The following is a 17,257-nucleotide window of genomic DNA, read 5'->3' as shown; positions in this document are numbered from 1 at the left end:
CACCAGAATATACATTCTTCTCAAGTTCACATGGAACATTCACCAAGACAGACCACATTCTGGGCCATAAAACACACCTTAATTTAAAACAATAGAAATCTGGGGCACATGGGTGGCTCAGTCGGTAGAGCATCCGACTTCGGCTCAGGTCATGATCTTGTGGTCCGTGAGTTTAAGCGCTGCATCGGGCTCTGTGCTGACAGCTCAGAGCCTGGAGCCTGTTTTGGATTCTGGGTCTCCCTCTCTCTCTGCCCCTCCCCTGCTCATGCTCTGTCCCTCTCTGTCTCAGAAATAAATAAAACATTAAAAAAATGTTTTTAAACAATAGAAATCAAACAATGTCTGCTCTCAGACCACAATGGAACTAAATTAGAAATCAATAACAGAAAGATAATTGGAAAGTCCCAAAATATATGGAGATCAAACAACACACTTCTAAACAACAGAGGGATCAAAGAAGAAATATTAAGAGAAATTTTTTAATATTTTGAATTAAATGAAAATGAAAGCACAATTTATCAAAACTTGTGAAATGCAGTGAAAGCAGTGTTTAGGGGGAACTTTACAGCATTGAATGCATACATTTCAAAAAGATAAAAGAGCTGAAGTCAACAATACAAATGTACACCGAGAAAACTGGGAAAAGATAAGCAAATTAAATTTAAAGTAAGCAGAAGAAAAGAAATAATAAGAATTAGAGCAGAGTACTCACTTCAGCAACACATATATTTTAAAAAGTGGGAAAGATACAGAGATTAGCATGGTCCTTGTGAAAGAATGACACACAAATTTCTAAAGTGTTCCATAGTTTTTCACTATATTGTACACCTGAAACTAATATAATACTGCATGTTAACTGTATTGGAATTAAAATGAAAATGTAATTTAAAAAATTGTCACAGATTACATAAAAAAAGAATTACAGCAGAAATCAAAACAGGAAAAAATGGGATACCAATAGGAAAAAATCAACACAATCAAACCTGGATCTTTGAAGAGATCAATGAAATCAATAAGCTTCTAGCCAGACTAACAAAGAAAAACAAGACACAAGTTGTTAATATAAGAAATGAAAGAGGGGACATCACTACAGATCCTATGGACATTAAAAGGATAATAGAGTAATACTATGAAAACTTTATTCCAACAAATTTGAAAAATTAAATGAAATGGACCAATTCTTTGAAAGACACAATCTTCTAAAACCCACACAAGAAGAAACACAAAATCAGAATAGATTTGTCTATCTAGTAAAGAAATTGAATCCATAATTAATAACCTTCCAAAACAGAAAACACTGAGTCCAGATAGGTTCACTGGGTGACTATATCAAATATTTAAGGAAGAAATTATAATTCTTTACAATCTCTTTCAGAGAATAGAAGCAGAGAGAACACCTCCTCACTCATTTTATGAGCCTGCACACTAAAACCAAAGACATTAAAGAAAACAAGACTATAAACCAATATCTCTCATGAACACAGATGCAAATATCTTCAACAAAATATTATTTCCTATATGTCAATAATTAACAAGTGGAATTTGAGATTATAAAATACAATAACATTTTCATAGCACCCAAAAACATGCAACATGTAGGTATAAACCTAACAAAATGTGTACAAAATCTGTGAGGAAAACTACCAAACTGATGAACAAAATCAAAGAAGAACTAAAGAAATGGAGAGATATTCCATGTTCATGAATACAAAGATTCAATATTGTCAAGATTTCTTTTCTTCCCAACTTGATCTATAGATATGATGCAATTCCAATTGAAATCTCAGCAATTATTTTGTGAATACTGACAAACTGATTCTAAAGATTATATACAGAGGCAAAAGATCCAGAATAGCCCACACAACATTGAGGAACAAGAACAAAGTTGGAGAATTGAAACTACTGATCTTTAATATTTATTATAAATACACAGTAATCAAGACAGCGTGGTATTGGTGAAAGAATAAACAATGGACCAGAAGAGAGAGCCCAGCCAGATGAGTCTACACACAGACCTTATACACTTCACAAAAATTAACTCAAAATGGATCACAACCTACATGTAAAATGCAAAACTATAAAACTCCTAGAAGATAACATAGAAAAAAACCTAGATGACCCAGTATGACAATGACTATTTACACTCAACACCAAAGTCACAGTCCATAAAAGAAATAATTGATAAGCTGGACTTCATTATAATTAAAAACTTCTTTGTGAAAAGCAATGTCAAGAATATGAAAAGACAAGCCATGGACTGGAAGAAAATATTTACAAAATATACATCTGACTACAGATTGCTACCCAAAATATACAATGAAGTCTTAAAACTTAATACGGAAACAAACGATACAATTTTAAAAATGGGCCAAAGACCTTAGTAGGCACCTAACCAAAGAAGATATACGGATGGCAAATAACTATATAAAAGGATGCTCAACATCATAAATCACCAAGTAAATGCAAGCAGTGAGATACACTACACAATATTAGTACTTATGGCCAAAATTCAGAACACTGACATACCAAATGCTGGCAAGGATGTGAGAAAACAAAAAGTCTCATTCATTGCTGATGGAAATGCAAAATGGTACAGCCACTTTGGAACACAGTTTGAAGGTTTCTTACAAACTAAACATATTCTTACTTTATGACCCAGTAATCATGCTCCTTAGTATTTACCCAAAGGAGTTGAAAACTTATATCCACACAAAACCTGCACACAGATTTATAGCAGCTTTATTCATAATTGGCAAAACTTGGAAGCAACCAATATGCCAGTCAGTAGGTGAATGGATAAATAAACTGTTACATCCAGATAATGGAATATTAGTCAGTACTAAAAAGAAATGAATTATCAAGCTCTGAAAAGACAGAAGAAACTTAAATGCATATTAGCAAAAGAAGCCAATCTGTAAAGGTTATGTGCTATATGATTCCAAACATGTGACATTCTAGAAAAGCCAAAATTATGGACACAGTAAAAAGATCGGTGGTCACTAGGGATTGGAGGTGGTTGGGTTTGGGATGCACAGGCAGAGCACAGAGGATTTTTAAGATGGTGAAATTACTCTATATATCATAATGATGGATATATGTCATTATGCATTTGTCTGAACCTATAGAATATATGATATCAAGATTGAACCCTGATATAAACCATGGACTTCAGATGATTATGATGGGTCTATATAGGTTCATCAATTGTAAGAAATATACTATTCCAGTGGGGATGTTGATAATGAGGGAGGCTCTGCATAATGAGGGTAGAGGCTATCTGTGAATTCTCTGTACCTTCCTCTTAATTTTGCTGTGAACCTAAAACTGTTCTTAAAAATTTTTTTTAAAAGAACAAAAACTATATCGGATTATGTAACATCCTAAGTGTATCCCAACTTCTGGTGTGATAAGTATAATGAAAAAATTTAGACAATTGTTGAAGCAGTTATTAGCATTAGTTGACCATTTTTGGTGTCACATTTAAGCAGCTTTAATTAAAGTGACTCATCTAACCAGCTGGTTATATACCATAAGTGATGGTACTATATTCCTTTTGCTTGGAGGTGACAGAAATCAAATGTGATCTATATTAAGCAAACAGGAGAATTTTTAATATGGATATAGGATTTTCTCATCCAACCCAAGAATGGGAACTTGGTATCAAGTAAAAGAAGGAATTTGGACAACATCTGGTCTAGCACCTTTCACACGAAGGAAAATTTAGTAAATAGTAAGTATGATCAAGCAACTGGTTTGTTCAAAAAAGAGAGATGGTTCAGATGGACCATTCTGTTCTTGGATCACATCAAAGAATTTTTTTCTGGTCAATATAACAATAATTATATAAAACTGACACTTTTTCATGTGATATCACATTTAATTCTTATAACAACACTGAAAGGTAGGTGCTATTCCATGTTACACATGTGGAGGATACAACTTAAAGAAGTTAAATGATTTGTATGTAGCTAAGAAGCTGGAAAGTAACAGTGTTAAGGTTTAAATTCTTTCTGCATCAAAAATCAATGTTGATTTTATTTCATATTGTCATGAAAAAATAAGTAAATTTCACTTTGGAAATTTTGAAAAAATTAGTGATTGCCTGTACCTGCTGTCAATTACATGCATCTTACACCTTGCCCAAATTTGGGGGATTTAGGATTGTTAAATTAAAGAAATATACACTTTGGGAACCTGGCTGGCTCAGTTGGTAGAGCATGCAACTTTTGATCTCAGAGTTATGAGTTCAAGCCTCACATTTGAGGTAGAGATTACTTAAAAACAAACAAACAAATAAACTTTTTTTTTAAATTTTTTTTCAACGTTTTATTTATTTTTGGGACAGAGAGAGACAGAGCATGAACGGGGGAGGGGCAGAGAGAGAGGGAGACACAGAATCGGAAACAGGCTCCAGGCTCCGAGCCATCAGCCCAGAGCCTGACGCGGGGCTCGAACTCACGGACCGCGAGATCGTGACCTGGCCGAAGTCGGATGCTTAACCGACTGCGCCACCCAGGCGCCCCAACAAATAAACTTTAAAAATATATATGTACACTTGAGGACACTGTGGATATAGGTAACTTAGAGTTAGCCAGTCTTGATATATAAATCCTCTTTTCTCAAAGATTTTAAAATCTCTTCAAATATAGTCTGAAAGGAGCATTTAGAATAAACTTTGCAAAATGCCTAACAGACTGGGATTTGGTTTTGTGAAAAAAGAGGGAGATATTAGAAAACACCATTTTTAGTCAAGCTAGCATAGCATAGTCAGCATTCTGTCCTTGAGAGTAATGTCGAGAGATAACAGGTATACTACACCCTGAAATGTTACCTGCAAAAAGCTAAAGAGGTTTTCTGAAACATCTCTTTACCTCTTAATGGATCTGACTTTTATATATTAAGAAATTTTATTTTAAATGTTTTGAACCAATAGGGGCGCCTGGGTGGCTCAGTGGGTTAAGCTTCAGACGTTGGCTCAGGTCAGGATCTCACAGTTCCTGGGTTCGAGCCCCCAGTGGGGCTCTGTGGGGACAGTTCAGAGCCTGGATCCTGCTTTGGATTCTGTGTCTCATCTTTCTCTGCCCCTTCCCCACTTGTGCTCCATCACTCTCTGTCTCTCAAAGGTGAATAAATGTCAAAAAAATTTTTTTTAAATGTTTGAACCAATAATATTACTTCCTTTGTCTTCTCCTGGAAATAACAAATACAATTTGGGGGTACAGTGAGAATTCACCAGTCCTAAATTTCTCCTCTTTCAAGCTTTAAGAAGTGCTCACAGGACACAACATTACTTATGTAGTATTCATGCCAAAAACTTTAATCTAACCATGAGGAAACAATCAGGGAAATTCAAATTGAGAAACATTCTGTAAAATAATTTGCCTGGACTCTTAAAAAAACAATCAATGATGAGAAAGATGAAAAGCGCTGGCTGACTCTTCCATATTAAGGGAGAGTAGAGAGTTATGCCAAATAAATGCAATAAGAGCCATCTGATTGGGTTCTGAATCAAAAAAAGAATACAAGGAAAGAAGGAAGGTAGGGAGGGAAGAATGGCAAACTATAGAGGACTTTTTTGGGACAATTGGAGAAATTAGGATCAGATTATATAATAGATAATAGCATTAATGTTAAATTTCCTAACTGTGATAATATAGGGTGATGCTGTAGGAGACACACTTTCTCTTGAGAGATATATTCTGAAGCATTCGGGGGTTAATTAAGAACAATAATAAGAACAACTTGCTGGGTTCTGGAACTCTAGATCTTGATGAATAAGTTTGCGTTCATTGTACCCATTTTCATCCTAAAAGTTTTCAGTTTTCAGTGTATTAATATTTTTAGTCCATTTTCTGGCAGACAACTTTCCATATCTTCATGTCATTTTAATTGCCTTTCTCTAGATGGGTTGGCTTTGTGGCCTTATGATTCCCTTAAGGTATGGTGAATAGAACAAAAAATATTCCTAATGCTGATGTACAGTACTATGGGATAATGCTTTATATTTCCAGTGCTCTTCCTTGTGACACTTTGCACTCATTTTTGGTACAAAAGCTTTTCAGGACAATGTTTTACAGGGAATAATGTAAAATTACTATAGATCCTTTGTCTAGCAGTTCATCTGGGAATCCTACCATTTGATATCATTGGTTTGGCCTTTTTCTTCCCAGAAAAGCTTAGGGTCAACTAAAAATTAGTCAATTTTAATGTGCGTTTGAATGCCCCATCATGTTCTAAAACGTGAAACTCAACTGGCTCCAGCACTGACTCTGGGGCATCAGCCATCAGCTTCTGTTCTTCAGAAACTTAGTAAAAGTTTCCCTTGCTACTGTTCAAATTCTCTTTACTAAGTATCGTTTGCCTGTAGGTCAAAAAAATATTGATATTATGTATAAATGTGCTTTATGTATTCTGTACATATCTACTTATACATCTAAGTGTGGTTTTCGTAAAAGAGGAATAACAAGAGTGTGAATTCAAGTAAGGGTATAGGCTGAAATGTAGTAAAAACAACATGGGCTTTAGAACAAGACTATTATCCCCTTAATCTCTCTTCTCACCTATACTGGCTTCTGACCTTGGTGGGACCATGGAAACTGTCTGGGTGTCTATGGCCTTCCAGGCTGGTTTTAAAGAGAATGCCTTATGCTTAAAGTAGGTCTTCTGTCAATATTAGGCCTCTCTCTTTTTTTTTTTTTTTCCACTTGAGAAAGTGTGAAAGTATTAATAGCTTACCTTTACTAGGTACTTATTATGTACTTAAGCTGTGCATGAAAAGGGGTTTGCACATACTGATAGCACAAGAGTCAGAAGTTGACTGGTTAAAAGTAGGGGCCCCAGAACTAGCCTTCCTGGGTTCAATTCCTGACTTTACTAACAATTAGCTTCATGATTCAGGATAAGTTACTTCACCACTCTATACCTCAGTTCTCTTATCTTTAAAGTGGGGAGATGATAACAATATTTTCCTTACTGGGGTCTTGTGAGGATTGAATGAGATAATATTTGTTAAACACTTAGAGCAGTGTCTGATATATAATGAGTACTTAACATATAGTAGCTTTTATTATAAAGTGTTATTATCTCATTCAATCCTCTTAGCAGCCTGGTGGGTTAGATAAAATTACTATTCATACTATTTGTGAGAAACTGATCATAAGCAAGGTTAAATAATTTGAACCAGGACACTCAGTAAAAAAAAAAACAGAATTAGGACTTGATTCTTGTCGGTTATTAACTACTAAAATTTCTCCTTAAGTCTCTCCAATCCAATTTCTTATGGGGATTGTTTAAACAGTCTGATATAGGAACTTGTCAAAAAGCTTGTTGGAAATTTAAATATAGATTTTTCTCTCTAAATCTCCTTAGTCATACTTATTTATTCTCTCAAACAACTCTAGTGAAACAAACAAACATCATTTCTCATGCAGAAGTCATGTTGACTCATTCCATGCTAAATTATTCTCTTTTAGCTATTCAGCTATACTACCCTTACACCAATACCTCAGAAAAATTGCAAGGCTGACTGAAATTTGAAAAGGAGGTGTGAGTTTGCACAAATCATTTAACCTCCTTGAAAAGGTATTTGGACTAGATAAGCTGTAGGGTTTTTTCCAGCTCTAAAATTCTATGATCCATGATTATGGATGTAATGACTGAGACCCTCTTTTTCACTTGCTATAGGGGCCCTGCTGAGGCACTATTCCATTTATTTGATACTCTACTTACATGGATATTTGTTTTTCTTCTGATTCTTTAAGGTATAAAATAAAAGATAGAGACAAAAGACATGTAAGGAAAATGTACTACAAAAAGACATGTTAAAGTTAAGTAGCAAAGGGAATTTCAGAGGGAAAAAGAGGGATTTGATATTCACCTTAAATTAGGCTTCCTTTTTTGTTGTTGTTGTTATTATTTTGGTATTCTGTGACCTTCTTTTATTGACCATATCATTCCTTCATTTTATATTCAAATAATACTGTAACAGAATTTCCGAGAAGGCAGAGCTAATATCCAAATTTGTGGAACATTCTGGTGTTTCTTTTAAATACAATGCATACTTTGTTTCCTTCCCTCTAATGGCAAAACTGTCAGTGTTTCCATGTGCCCATTTTAGTCCTGTCAAATTAGGCAAACTAAAATTAGGTCATTATTAGGAACCATCCTACTACACCTTCAGAAATGACCACAGTTCATCTAATAAGCACATTCTAAGAAAAAAAAAACACTGTATTTATTAAATATCTGTTGTCTATTCTGAACTGTTGCATATATTGGGGATACAGAAATCCAAAATTCAGAGACTTTCCTAAAAAAACTTAGTGACTAAAAACAATATAAAACAATAACATGCCTCAAAGCTGTGCTACAAGAGACACACAGAAAACTGTTCTGGAAGCACGGAGGATGAATACCTGGTTTGTTTGCTAGGAGGAGATGCATACAGAGTTTCTCAAAGAAGCAATGGATAATTGAGTGGCGTCTTGAAAACTACATGAGAATTGGTCTGGTTTTGAGATGAAGGTTCCAGAAAGAGAGACCAGCATGTGCAAAAATTAAAGAAAGGCATGTTTGGAAAACTAATTCCATATAGGAGGCATTTAGACTGCTTATGGCCCAGTGGGTAAAGTTGAGTGTGGAGAGGTTGAGACAGGCAGATTATGAGGGGTTTCACATATCCCACTACAGATCGTCCAGGGGTTCATAAAGTATCATTGATAGGTTTTAAGCAGTTGAATGGGATGATCTGATTTGTTAACTGTGCATTTCCCATCATAAGAGAACTGCTTAGAAAGGGTCCTGATGACTTTTTCCAGCTAATCAATTTCCAGGACTTAATACAGTGTCTAAAATATGGTACATATTTTACCATATGTAAAAAAAAATTTCTTATGATGGATCAATCCATCAATGAAAGAACTAAGCTACTTAGTATTTGCTTCTGGACTACATATCAAATTATTTACAGGAGTAATGATGAGATTTCCTTTAAAACATTTAGGCAAGAAAGGGGGTGGTAGGGGAGGATAGATAAAATAAGATTGTTCAAATGTAAATAATCATGAATACTGGGCATCTAGTACCCAGGGGATCATATTTCTATTTCCTTTACTTTATGTTTGATATTTTTCCATGATAAAGAAGTTTTTAAAAATTGCTCCTGAGTTAATAAGGCAACTTGATTTCTAGATTCCAAATGTTAATGTTTGAAGCATAAATATCTCAGTTAAAAAGAACTAAGCTTTTAAAGAATGATAATACATTTGTAACTTAAAAAAAAACTAAAAGAAAAACCTTGAATACTATAAAAATTTTTGGAGTTTTAATGTAATTCTTGACACTAGATTTTTAAGTTTTCAAACTAATTGTGGCTAGAAAACCTCTTGACTCAAACCTCTTTATAGTTTATATTATAGAATTGCAACTAATCTGTTAGAAATTCTTAATTTTTTAAATATGGAAATCATACCCTTATTCAAAAACGTGTTGTGAAAGAAATGCTTTCACATTAATCTATATCACATGCAATTGATTTCACAAAATTTTATGTTGTTAATTTTGCAGTTACTAAAAATAACTTGCTGGAATTTATTCCTGCTAGTATTTGTAAAATATATCCACTTAGTACTAAAAGCAATTATATTAAGACACACAAAAACATTGGGGCACCTGGCTGGCTCAGTCGGTTGGGTGTCCAACTTCGGCTCAGGTCATGATCTCGTGGTCCATGAGTTCGAGCCCCATGTCGGGCTCTGTGCTGACAGCTCAGAGCCTGGAGCCTGCTTCCGATTCTGTGTGTGTGTGTCTCTCTCTGACCCTCTCCTGCTCATGCTCTATCTCTCTCTGTCTCTCAAAGATAAACATTAAAAAAACACACACACACGCACAAAAACATAGTCTACATGTATAAATGTATCACAGTTTCTATTTCAGGAATGTGAATTCGTCATCGTTAAATTTGAATGGTATGTATAGCCACTGATTCTATCTCTTGCAGTCCGTTCAATAAATTGAGATATTGCTGCTGATAAAGTCAGATTTTAATAATTGACAATTTCTGGGGACTGGCCAGACTACCACCAAAACCTTTTCTTTCCAGATGCAGCCATTTTGGGGGAGGGAGGAGGGTCTCAGCTACTTCAGATTAGCTGTCATATCTGCAATCAGTGTCTGGTGAGCTGTGTATCTCCATGTGTTGTATGAAAGTACACAATGAGGGTCCAACTGCAAGCTAGTGTTTAAATGCTGGTTCTTCAGTTAATGCATGGAGAGAAAGTAAGCATGTTACAAGGAGGATTGCATAAAAGTAGGAACGGCATATGGAGACAAGGGCAGACTTTAAAGGTTGACTTTTGGTCCTTGTATCACTTCAAACAGTGTTGCCCAAGAAAAAGAAACACGGCTTCACAGAAGTGGTACATGTCACAACTTGTGATGAAGTTCTTATTTTTCTTTTTAACGCTTACAAAATAAGTTTCTATCAACATATTCTCTTAATAATAAAAAGGAAAAAACTAAGAAGCCACATGAGAAACTGGCTAATTGAAAGGGAAAATGACCTTTATAATTATTCAATAGAAGAATGCTATGTTAATAGGTGTTAGGGGGAAATATCTTACTATCGTGCCATGGAAATTTGCCCTTGTGTGTTCATCAAGGATGCCTTTAAAAATTTTTTTTGGCATGATGGGATCCGGCTCTGGAAATGAAGTAAGTTTCCCATACTAAATATCTCAAAGAGGTTAAGTTAAGCACATCACAACGGGTTTTGAGTCAATGTAAGTTTTCTTCAGCCACTATTAGATTGAAAACTTTACAAACGAGAGTCTGAAAGCTGCATTAATTACTCCAAAGATTCTCTCTAAAAAATTAGTAATTCCTCTAACTCAGCAAAATTTAATATCTAAAGAGGCCACATTTATCTTGACTTCGGCAAAAATGTTGAAATAAAAATGTAGTAGCACAAAAATACATAAATATACTTCACAAACAGAAAATGCTTCCTGCTTAGCATCTCCTTTCTTAAGGAAAAGTAGAGAACGGAAGCCCTTTTTCTTCCTTTTCACACAAGTTGTGTAAATTATTTCCCTAGTCTTTTGTGTAAATAACCAGGGGAGCTGAAAATAAGAGATCTTGAAGATTTTAATGTGTGGCACTCTCAACTATAAGAAGCATAGATCCTCTTTATATTTTTAGAGCTCTTAGGATATATCCACATTAATTACATATCTTAATTCCTATGCTTGGTTTATCACTGGAAACTAAAGTTTCAGTGATGGAAGAGAATGAAAATTTTATGGAGACCCTGAAAAAACTGAAAATATGGGGATATCGGGGAAACACGGAAATCTTATATGTACCGAAAAACCCAAAACACTGAATGACCAAAATAAGTGTAAGGTGTAATGTATGCGAACTGGAGAGGTAAGGATGGTGAGACATTTAATGAGGCAATATATTTCTTCTTTTCCATATGATACCACTTACTCAATATTCTTAACAAAGATGTTCCCTAATGATGTTCAGTAACATCACTTCTGATAACTATTGAGAGAAAATAACACATACGTGCTTACGAGGAGATTCCATTTAAAGGCTATATTAGTTTTTCTATAAATCATTGTTATTTGATAAGTTTTGATGATCATTAAAAAAATCTACTGTACCCATTTCATCTACATCTATATTTTCATGTGCTTAAATTTAAGTATGAAAACTATGAATACAATGGAATTTGTAGGTATAATATCAAAATCAAATTGTAAGCTTTCTTAAATTTTGCACACACAACTCAGCTGAAAGATCTACTTGTTATCAACATTATTTTAAATTTTATAACTGTATAATAGAATGCATTCTTTGTTTGAGCTAGTTAGCTAATCACCATTTCAAAAAATATAAGTATACCTATCAAAGGGACTAACGTAACAGAAACATAAGAAGATCTTTGCCAAGTATATATACATAAGAAGAAAAAGGCAATTTACAAGGAAGGTTGTATAACTTGACAGACCTTTCTGTAGGAATTCAGAAAATGGAAACACTTTTTTTTTTTTTTACAAAGTCAGTTTAAATCTAAATTGGCTTCATTCTCAATTTTGAGTTATATCTTACTTTTATAATATCTTATTCTCATATTTGAGTATCAGGTCAGACTTTTGGGCATTCTGTCAGTAAGATCTTACTCTTTAAACAACCATTCTCCTTCTTCACCAACAGTATCTACTTTGTGTCCTTGATTCTGAGTGTTCTTTATCATGTAGAGATTACTCACTGTCATATAAATCCCCCCCCCTTTCTTCCCATATAAATACTTTTTCTTCTTTGGGGTTTTCAAAGTTTATGAATTCAGGCATATGGAAAGACAAGTGACTACTTACCTCTTGTCCTCAAATCCCATCTTTAAATCGCATTCATAATAGTATGTTTTATCTAAGACACCACCACTAGCAACTTTCAAAGCCTCTGCATCTCTTCCCCAGAGTCTACCTTCCCGTTTCCACTGTTCTGTGTTCAGTCTGGCCCACTCTTGATCCATCAGACATCTGCATATGATAGAACATGCCTACAGACTTCTCCTTTAAGTTTTCTCCCATCTGGAACAGCTTTTTCTACTTCATCCACTGTGCTGCTCCAAATCTTGTGGGAATATGTTCTAAAATTGCTTTTCTTCTTTAATCTTTGTAATTGTACTGTTAACTCATGCATGTTGTTAAAAAAATAAATAAGTCCATGAAGATGTGTATTTTTTGTGTAAACCAAGACTTACATATAAAATATGTAAGCTACTAGGATTATTTAATTTGGAGGAAAATTATTTGAATGGAAATTTTTTGAATGGTGAATTACTAATAACATTCAAATAAGGAATTATACAATTGTTGGTAAACAACTAATTTTTGTTACATATTAAAAGGAATTGTGCTCTAACATAAGTAAAAAGGTTTTTCAGTGAGATACAGGGAGGCGATATAAATTGTTAAATTATGGATTGGTTTATTAAAGCTGGTTATCTTTTTCTTTCTGGAGTAGCCAAAGAGTATATCTGCTCATATGTTTCAAATTTGATATACATCCAAGCTTTGTGAAGGAAGAATGTCTGTGTAGAGAGAAAGTCAAACAGACATGGACAGAAACATACAGTATCAGGGAGCAAGCCAGGAGGAGGAGTGGGGTGTGTTAAATAAGACTCTATTGATAGTTGTGTGTTGTTGTTAGGGCAGATGAGTATTAAAAAAGAAGGTATTTTCTGAAGAAGAATGCTTTCTACTTTTCCATTTCTACACTTTATAGGATGAAGCTTTTGCTATAAAATAAAAGCACAACATCAAAATAAACACAAGACTTAATATATAATTTCAAAAGTTGTGTTTGCAGAATCTTTTTGGAGTTATGTATTATTTCATCATCCTACTGGAGACAAACCAAATTTCATAAAGGTAGTGGGATCTTTTCATTTATAAATATCATCCCATCTTGTTCTAGGAAGGACTTAAATGGCAACATTTGATTATTTCATTAGAATAATAGCTTATCATGATCAAGACAAACTTTTTAAGTGTTTATCTTGTTTCATGTGATGCCAAATGAATTTTACAGAAACTGACATTTCAAGAAAAGTTCATAATTCTCCGAAACAGAGCGTATTAGATAAATACATTTGTTGTTAGCTTTTCAAACTTTTACTATTTTTGTTAGCCTTCTAATATAAAAGGCATGGAAATCTTTTTAAGTTGGCATTTTATTTTTGAAGTCCATGAAAAAGTTAAAATAATCAACAAAAAGGGATATAGATGGAATCTGAGCTATCCTCACATGCAAAAGAGTTAATACTGGAAGAAGAAGTGCAAGGTCCATGGCCTTGGGAACTAAAGTATAGGACTTCAAGGTCAGACTTTCTTTCTATCTGCTATGTACAGACTTTCTGCATACATATGCACAATAAGTGACTTAATGTAAACCTTATAGTTAATTGATGATGCCAGAATCCAGAAATGTGTTTCATGTTTAAAGAAATTAAAAAATTATAAGGGAGTATTATGTTACATTTGAAGAACTTAGAAAAATCCAATTTAACATCTACTGTTAAAAACAAATAGTTTATTTGGTTGTAAAAAAGTTTTAATTTTTAGCTAGTAACCTGTATTTTCTTGTAACAGACTGATGGTAATAAATTAATTCAAAGACAAGCTTACAAATGTCTTCAAATTAGGTATTTGAAAAAGAAACCATAAACATTGTCCAAGGTTAGTCAAAATGACAAGAGCATCATTTCCAGAAAACTTAGAAGGGAAATTTTCCTTAACAATTTTTTAGGAGCTAAGTACTGGTAGCAAGCTTAGGAAAAGTTTTCGTGGCTTCTAAATGAAAAGCATACATGAGATAATCATACTAGCTTTCCATGTTTACATAACACTCGCAAGACATATATGGAAAACTTTACCCAGAGTAATTTTATATTCCATGCCATAATTTGGTTTATTTTCCTTTGCAAGGATAAAACATCTATTAGTAAGAATCAGACTAATACAAATATTTCAAAACCACAAGATTATGACTATAATTTTTAGTTCCTAAAATCTGTTTGTAAGAACATCATGATGATATAAAAGATCACAATTATTCGAAGAATATAAGACTTTTTAAAAAGTTAAAATAGAAAGCATCAGTCATGGAAATAAATAGAATTGCAAAAAGGCATATTAAATGTCTGTCTTTTCAAAGCTAACTATCTAGAAGCAAGCCACTTACCTACAATAGACAGAATGGAATTCATGTCTATAAAAATGCAAATATTTTCAATATTTGAAGGATAGCCATTTCAATAAATACAGTAGCTCTGATAACCAGGCTGCAGTAGGACGAGTCATGGTAACTTCTCTTTTTTATTCGATTAAGATTGTCCTAAAAGGCAATTTTTACATCCTATCATTCCAAAGAGGTTGAGGCTTTTTTTCTTCTTCCTCACATGTAGGATGATTTCTGGATATTTAGTATAGGGCATCACACCGGTTCAGTCTTGCAGTGCAACACAAGGCAGTTGCAGCAAGTATTTCCCACTAGTAATGTAGGAGCTAGGAGGGAACAAGGCTTGAGGAAACAATCTAGAAAACCATAACACAGCTTGTTGGTCCTTTACCCACAAATAACCTTTTTAGACCAGATACATAAAACGCAGTTTATTATCTAAAATTTTAAAGGGGAATCTTTTGTTAAATGTTAACAAAGAACGACTATCCTAATTCCCTTTAAAATGCAACCCTTAAAAAAATCAACTATCAAGTCTTTTTGAAAAGTGCTTAAATCATCTGGAGATAAAAATCACTTGGTGTCCTTGTTTTCTAACAAATGGCTTTTTCCATTGTTTCCATTAATTTCACCCATATTCGTTTTTTAAAAAACAAGGCCCTTACCCTCATCAGCAAAACACAGATGTATGATTTAGCATATAAAACCGGTAATTACCTACTAATTTACGAAAGATTAATTTTTTCTCTTTTCGTCAGTTTTCAAGAAGTCTTCCCGTGATTAACTGTAAACAGGAATGGTTTACACCTCAAATTAGAAGCCATTAATTAGCATGACGAAGTCAAATGCAAGATACACAGATAATTTAAATTATTTAATCACTAATCACCTTGGTTAAACTGTAGTATACTCTTTCAATATCCTTCGGTAGGGTATTGATCTGTCAGTAAATTACCTCCCGATCAGTTAGAGATAAATATTAGCGTTCTTTCCTTTCTCTCAGCTTTACATTATTCCTTCTTGTAAATACTTAAAAAACCTTTAAGGTTCTTTAATCCCAAGTCGCTAATTAGCCATCACTAGCCTTTTTGTAACCAGGAAAAAGAGTATCTGAAGTACAGATCAGGAGTTCGCTTTGCCCGTAAACAATAAAATAAATTAAAATAAAACATCTTTAAAATGTAAAATGCTTAAGGCAACGGCAATAATAAAAGATATACGCAGAGGTGGCTTCGGCAAATAACGGGCTTGCAAACGCCAAGTGCTTAACAAAAAAAGCCGAACCTCTATTGCAATATACAGCACTCCAATAAATTACACAACACTTTGCATAGGCTGCAGAAATAACGCAGGACAAGACTTACACAGATGCCAATCCGCAGCATTTATACACATGCACATGGCAAGAGACAGAAACCAAACACTATCATTCAACTCGGGCCGGGGAGCGCGATCCCGAGTTTGCCCAGCGCGAGAGGGCTCTCTGCGTGTGTGTCTGTGTGCGCGCGTGAGAGTGAGACCCATCCTCGGGGCATTTCCCCTCTTTGGGCAGTTTTGCTTCATTTGTTTCCCATTTCTGCTACATAGAAACTAACTTCCATCTCAGCCCCAGCCAGCGCCACTGAATAGAGCCTGTGCTGCGGCTTCGTGTGCGTCAGATCCCTCCGCGGAGCCGTCCCCGGCCCCCTCCCTCCCGCGGTCGGCCTCCACAGAGAAAGCGCCTTTCAGCCAACCGGCGGATCCGACTCCGACATCTTCTCCGACTGGAAATAAATAAATAAATCGCACCTTTGGCCGGGGAGGAAAGGGCAGGGGTCTCGTCACACTGGGCGCGGGGGCGCTGGGCGCGGGGCCGGAGGCACTCTTTTTTGCGCCGGGGGGCGGGGGCGCGGGCCGAGGACCGGGCCAAGCCCGGGCCGCGAAGGCGGCGGACTCCTTTCTGCGGCGGAGGGATCCGCGGCGGAGGCGGCGGCGGCCGTAGCCGCTGCCTGAGAGTTGTTGTTTCCTCCTCCTCCTCCTCCGCCTCCGCCGCCGTTGCTTGAATGGTGGAGCCGAGGCTGGGCTCGTGAACACACACTGACAGCTATAGGGCAGGCGGCGGCACCATCCCCGCTTCCCCTCGGCGGCGGGGTGTCCCGCCGGCGGCCCTGAAGTGACCCATAAACATGTCTTGTGAGAGGAAAGGCCTCTCGGAGCTGCGATCGGGTAAGTCGGGGGGCTGCTGGGGCCGCTGGCACCGGGCGATTCCGCCCGCGGTCCCCCGCCCCCCGCCGCCCGGCCGCTAAGCCTGTGTGTCTCCCCGTCCCCCTCTCCCGCGCAGAGCTCTACTTCCTCATCGCCCGGTTCCTGGAAGATGGACCCTGTCAGCAGGCGGCTCAGGTACGGCGGCGCGCGGCGCGCGGCGCGGGCCGAGCCGGCGCTCGCCGCTCGCGGGCGTGGGGGAGGGCGGCGGCTGGAAACACAGCTCTGCGCGGGAGAGGGGGACGGGGAGACACACAGGCTTAGCGGC

At 36.1% G+C, this 17,257-nt stretch overlaps 1 protein-coding gene, 2 long non-coding RNA genes and 1 pseudogene across 6 annotated transcripts in view; 2 read left to right on the top strand and 2 right to left on the bottom strand.

Annotated features, from left to right (window-relative positions):
* Window positions 1-16,787, bottom strand: part of LOC121029695 (uncharacterized) — an 80,556-nt gene extending 63,769 nt beyond the window's left edge. The window contains exon 1 of the long non-coding RNA XR_005789840.1: window positions 16,537-16,787. This is a non-coding gene — a long non-coding RNA (uncharacterized LOC121029695). The remainder of the gene's footprint in view (window positions 1-16,536) is intronic.
* On the top strand, window positions 713-812 carry LOC121030121 (uncharacterized; annotated as a pseudogene).
* LOC121029697 (uncharacterized) lies at window positions 14,081-16,530 on the bottom strand. The gene is made up of 2 exons (XR_005789843.1): window positions 16,113-16,530; window positions 14,081-15,532 (listed from the first exon to the last, which is right to left on the bottom strand). It is a non-coding gene; the product is annotated as an uncharacterized LOC121029697 (long non-coding RNA).
* A 4-nt stretch (window positions 16,788-16,791) lies between the features above and the next one.
* Window positions 16,792-17,257, top strand: part of PHIP (PHIP subunit of CUL4-Ring ligase complex) — a 139,457-nt gene continuing 138,991 nt past the window's right edge. For 2 of the 4 annotated variants that reach the window (XM_040473999.1, XM_040473998.1), the window contains exons 1-2: window positions 16,804-16,953; window positions 17,069-17,165. In XM_040473999.1, the coding sequence (XP_040329933.1) occupies window positions 17,102-17,165 (64 nt within the window). In that variant the 5' untranslated portion in view covers window positions 16,804-16,953; window positions 17,069-17,101. Of the gene's footprint in view, window positions 16,954-17,068; window positions 17,166-17,257 lie in introns of all 4 variants that reach the window. The other 2 variants (XM_040474003.1, XM_040474000.1) reach the window with 2 other exon arrangements.

Source organism: Herpailurus yagouaroundi, unplaced genomic scaffold, assembly GCF_014898765.1.
Source record: "Herpailurus yagouaroundi ecotype Mexico unplaced genomic scaffold, PumYag 139, whole genome shotgun sequence".
Taxonomy (NCBI): Eukaryota; Metazoa; Chordata; class Mammalia; order Carnivora; family Felidae; genus Herpailurus; species Herpailurus yagouaroundi.
This window is presented reverse-complemented; position numbering and strand designations above follow the sequence as displayed.